The sequence below is a fragment of the Takifugu rubripes genome, chromosome 20, assembly GCF_901000725.2.
Source record: "Takifugu rubripes chromosome 20, fTakRub1.2, whole genome shotgun sequence".
Lineage (NCBI taxonomy): Eukaryota > Metazoa > Chordata > Actinopteri > Tetraodontiformes > Tetraodontidae > Takifugu > Takifugu rubripes.
Genome location: NC_042304.1, coordinates 7553157 through 7555799, shown reverse-complemented (window position 1 = coordinate 7555799; position 2643 = coordinate 7553157). Strand labels below are relative to the sequence as shown.

The following is a 2643-nucleotide window of genomic DNA, read 5'->3' as shown; positions in this document are numbered from 1 at the left end:
AAAACATTATTTCTGTTCATTATTTTTCCGTTGATGTTTGGACTTCTAAAAAAACCTTTTTTTTTTTAAATTTCCTTTTAATTAAACAAGGTTCTCCGTTGCCTTGTTATGTTTCTTTGAGTCTAAATTATTTCTGTAAAACAATATTTAAATAATAATCATTAATTGCAGGTTTTTACTTGTCATTTCACTCACCTGCAAAGCGGGAAAAAAATGGAAATGTAACACAGAGTTAAAGGAAACGGGTCCATTCCGAAAAGTTCTGTAACTCACGCGGTTCCGTCCCTCCAGGCCGGCAGTCATGCAGCACTACGGGGTAAACGGCTACTCTCTCCACGCCATGAATTCACTCAGCGCGATGTATAACCTCCACCAGCAGGCGGCGCAGCAGGCGCAGCACGCACCTGACTACAGGCCCTCGGTGCACGCCCTCACCCTGGCAGAGAGACTTGCTGGTAACAATCAGTTACTCTTTCTCTTTTATACACATTTCTCGGGGGGAAATGTGGCTTATCGGGGGTGCGCACTTCTCTCTGGGTGGTTTTGACTTCAATTAAACTGCTGCTGTTTCTTGTTTCTCAACGGCTGCGCATTTCAAGACATTATCCTTGAGGCCCGCTATGGCTCCCAGCACCGAAAGCAGCGCCGCAGTCGGACGGCCTTCACTGCGCAGCAGCTGGAGGCCCTGGAGAAGACTTTCCAGAAGACCCACTACCCCGACGTGGTGATGCGCGAGCGCCTGGCCATGTGCACCAACCTGCCCGAAGCACGAGTGCAGGTACAGAAACCGAAACATCCCTGTTCAACCACTGGAGGGGGCTTTTTGTGACCACAAAAATCTCGTTTTCTCCGATATCTGAAAGGTCTGGTTCAAGAACCGGCGGGCCAAGTTTCGCAAAAAGCAGAGGAGCCTGCAGAAGGAGCAGCTTCAGAAGCAGAAGGAGGCAGCCGGAGCGCCGGAGGGGTCGACGCCGGACGAGTCCAAGACGGACGCCACCGGCGGCAGCGCTGCTGCGGCCGCCTCGCTCCCTGAAGCACACACTCCTCCGCCTCCTTCCTCCTCCTCCTCCTGCCACTCAGAAGCCCGCACGCAGCCCCAGCCTGGGGAGACGAGCGTGGAGGTCAACGTCACCTCCCCCGAACCGTCCGACAGCGAGTCGGCAGCGGAGGACAACGCGGACAGAGAGGAGGATGGAATGAGAGAGGAGGCCAGAGGGAAGACGCAGGGGGACGGCGGAGTCCAAGTGGACAGGAACTCCCCGTCGTGCAAACAGCTGAACCCTTCATCGGGTAAATATCTGGTCGTGCAAGATTAAACACTATATTTATTGATCAAACAGTTCCCTACAGACCAAAAGCTTCCCATAATTCCATCATGTCTGCATGTGGTTTCAAAATCACCAACAAAGTGGGGCAACATCAAAAAAAGAAGAGGTTGATCAGACGCATGTTTGGAATTATGGGAATCATTTTCTTGCATGAACATATCCATGTGCTCAATAACACTAAAGCCCCCCCCCCCCTCCCCCGTGTGTCTCTCAGACTCTCCCCTGAGCTCCCCCACCTTGCCGTCCTCCAGCAGCGCAGCCAGCGGGCTAGCACAGAGCAACTCCTACGCCTCGTCTCCCCTCAGCCTTTTCCGCCTGCAGGAGCAGTTTCGCCAGCACATGGCCGCCACCAACAACCTGGTGCACTACCCCTCCTTCGACATCGGCGCCCCGTCCTCTTTGCCCTACCTGGGTATGAACGTGAACATGCCGTCCCCGCTGGGGTCGCTGCCCTGCCAGTCCTACTATCAGACCCTGTCGCAGGCCCAGCAGGTGTGGAACAGTCCGCTCCTGCAGGCAGCGCCGGGCGGCCTCCCGGGGAGCCTCAACAGCAAGACCACCAGCATCGAGAACCTCCGTCTGAGGGCCAAGCAGCACGCAGCATCGCTGGGATTGGACACACTGCCCAACTGAAGCGTGGGCCGCCCGGCGAGCGTGCTCACCCTCCGGTCAGAGCCTCGTGTAGACGACAGGCCGCGGCAAAACTTTGGTTTTCTCTCCTCACAACTGACCTCACAAGGCCGCTCGCTCCAAACACACAAACTGTCTCCCCATTAGCCTGTGGTAAATGATTGTGTCTGCTTCTTGTAATTTATTTTTCTTAAAAAAAAAGAGAGAGAGAGAGAGAATGACATCTTACTTGCAGATTATTTAAATTTTAATAAAACCAACAGCAGGGTGACATATCGGGCATTTTGGTGTCCTGGTTTGTCAACACTTGATCACGTTACCGTGCGACTCACGGCTGGGAACACACCAGAGGATTATCTCTGCTGGATAGACCGGTAAAAACAACACAAATTAAAGGGGATGGCTGAAGAATAACAAAAAAAAATCACCTGGGCTCACTGAAGGTAGACTTTACTGACGAGCTGCTCTCAGATGTTTTAGTCTTGAGTTGCACAATGTGTCTAATTTCAGTAAAGAAATTTACAACCCCTAAATGTCAGCTATGCATGCGCACCTCCTCAGCATGGCTTACACCACAGTGCACAAGCAGCAGGCTTAAGGAGCAGACCACAAAACCAGCAAGTCCCCATTCAACCGTATTTTTGCTGTAAAAAAAAACAAAAACAAACCTGGCGGCACAAAAGTC

General features: G+C 52.1%; 1 protein-coding gene across 2 annotated transcripts; it reads left to right on the top strand.

Moving 5' to 3' along the window:
• Positions 1-287: 287 nt before the first annotated feature.
• dmbx1b (diencephalon/mesencephalon homeobox 1b) lies at positions 288-2223 on the top strand. Of its 2 annotated transcripts, NM_001032642.1 has the most exon segments (5): positions 288-455; positions 600-778; positions 864-1290; positions 1580-1590; positions 1593-2223. In NM_001032642.1, coding segments are annotated over 5 exon segments (1140 nt in total). In that variant the 5' UTR covers positions 288-301; the 3' UTR covers positions 1962-2223.
• Positions 2224-2643: the final 420 nt, after the last annotated feature.